This window comes from Daktulosphaira vitifoliae, unplaced genomic scaffold (genome assembly GCF_025091365.1).
Source record: "Daktulosphaira vitifoliae isolate Bord-2020 unplaced genomic scaffold, ASM2509136v1 Scaffold_2088, whole genome shotgun sequence".
NCBI classification, from domain to species: Eukaryota; Metazoa; Arthropoda; class Insecta; order Hemiptera; family Phylloxeridae; genus Daktulosphaira; species Daktulosphaira vitifoliae.
In genome coordinates this window covers 1-1515 of record NW_026101648.1, presented here as the reverse complement: position 1 = coordinate 1515, position 1515 = coordinate 1, and the positions used below count along the sequence as shown (strand labels likewise).

Genomic DNA, 1515 nt, shown 5'->3' with positions numbered 1-1515 from the left:
TTGAAACTGATCTCAATGGAAAACAACACGAATGGGAAGCTGTCGTATTAGTTCCTTTTATTGATGAAGTAAAAAAATAAATTATATATATATGTGTGTGTGTGTGTAATATATATATATATTGATATAATGTTTTATCTAGATTATGTATTAACAGATTGCTTTTTAGGAAACTCTATTAAAGTCTATGAAAATTNAACAGATTGCTTTTTAGGAAACTCTATTAAAGTCTATGAAAATTGTCGAACACAAACTTTCAGATGATGAAAAAAAAAGAAATTCACATGGTCCTATGTATCTTTTTAAGTATACCAAAGAAAATATGGGTAATTATTTTTACAGATAAATAAAATAAAATTTTACATCTGAGCTGTATTTTAATTTTATAGGTATAGTGTCAAACTCAAAGTATTTTCCACCTATTCAAGAAAGTCATGCACATAGAATATTGATTAATCGTGAAGATATTGCCGTTGATCCTAATGATTTAGTTAAAGGTTTGTGTCCAAATGTAAACTTGGATGTTTATCATGTTGGGTTTCCTACTCTTCATCTCATACCAATTACAGTAAGTTTTTATTTTTCATATTTATTTTATTATGGTATGGTGTTTAGGTGTTTTTGCAGGGCGTGCCTAAGAGTCTATACCTACTTGTAGAAATTCCTTTAGTATGATTAAATAGGATATTTTTGTACAGCTATTGTTCAATAAGTAAGCACTGCCTTACTTATTCCAACTTTCAGGAGAACAATAATAATATTTATTCTCATTGAACTGTTTATATTTATTAATTTTTGAAATATTTTCCTCTGATTCAAATCAAATTCTTGATATTTTTATGATGGTAATTATAAGAAAAGTAATTTTTGAATTAAAGTATCTTATAATCTAAACAATTTAACAGTTGTAAACAATATGATAATCTTTTTTTATCAAAAAAAAAATATATATATGTATATAATTTTAGTTTTACATATTTGGTATACTTAAAGTTAAATCATTTATTTTAACTAAGAATTAATCTATGGAAGTTAAGAAGGTTTATCCTCCTTAAACTTAAAAATAATTATGTATTATAAATACATAATATATTTTTAAATTGTAATTTAGGCTGAATTACTCAAGAAAGGTGTAAAAGTTTTTCAATCTTCAAGTTTGGGTGAAAACATGATTATTAAAATAATTAATCAAGATGAAAATATTGAAGACAATATACAATGTATTGCTAAAGAGTTACTTGGCAAAACTGTGTATGCTAATTGGCCTCATCTTGAAGAAATCAAGTATATTTTTCTATATTATCTTATAAATAGATCAATTAATTTTTGTAAAATTTGGATTTTTTAGAGTTACTGCTATATCTAGCAAATCTTTACTTTTGTCCCTTGATGATAATGAGCATTTCATTGTTCGAGATATGGATGATTCAGCTTTACAGGAATTCAAATTACTTTCTCAAGGGTTTGCAAAAACGTAAGAAATACAACATAACTAAATTATAAATGGAACATCTT

The 1515-nt window shown here is 24.9% G+C and overlaps 1 protein-coding gene across 1 annotated transcript; it reads left to right on the top strand.

Moving 5' to 3' along the window:
* Window positions 1–6: 6 nt before the first annotated feature.
* Window positions 7–1478, top strand: LOC126909915 (5'-3' exoribonuclease 1-like). Its single transcript, XM_050692322.1, has 5 exons — window positions 7–68; window positions 215–326; window positions 390–568; window positions 1112–1284; window positions 1349–1478. Exons 2-5 carry the CDS (start codon window positions 233–235, stop codon window positions 1476–1478), a joined length of 576 nt encoding a protein of 191 aa, XP_050548279.1. The 5' UTR covers window positions 7–68; window positions 215–232.
* The last annotated feature ends 37 nt before the right edge of the window (window positions 1479–1515 follow it).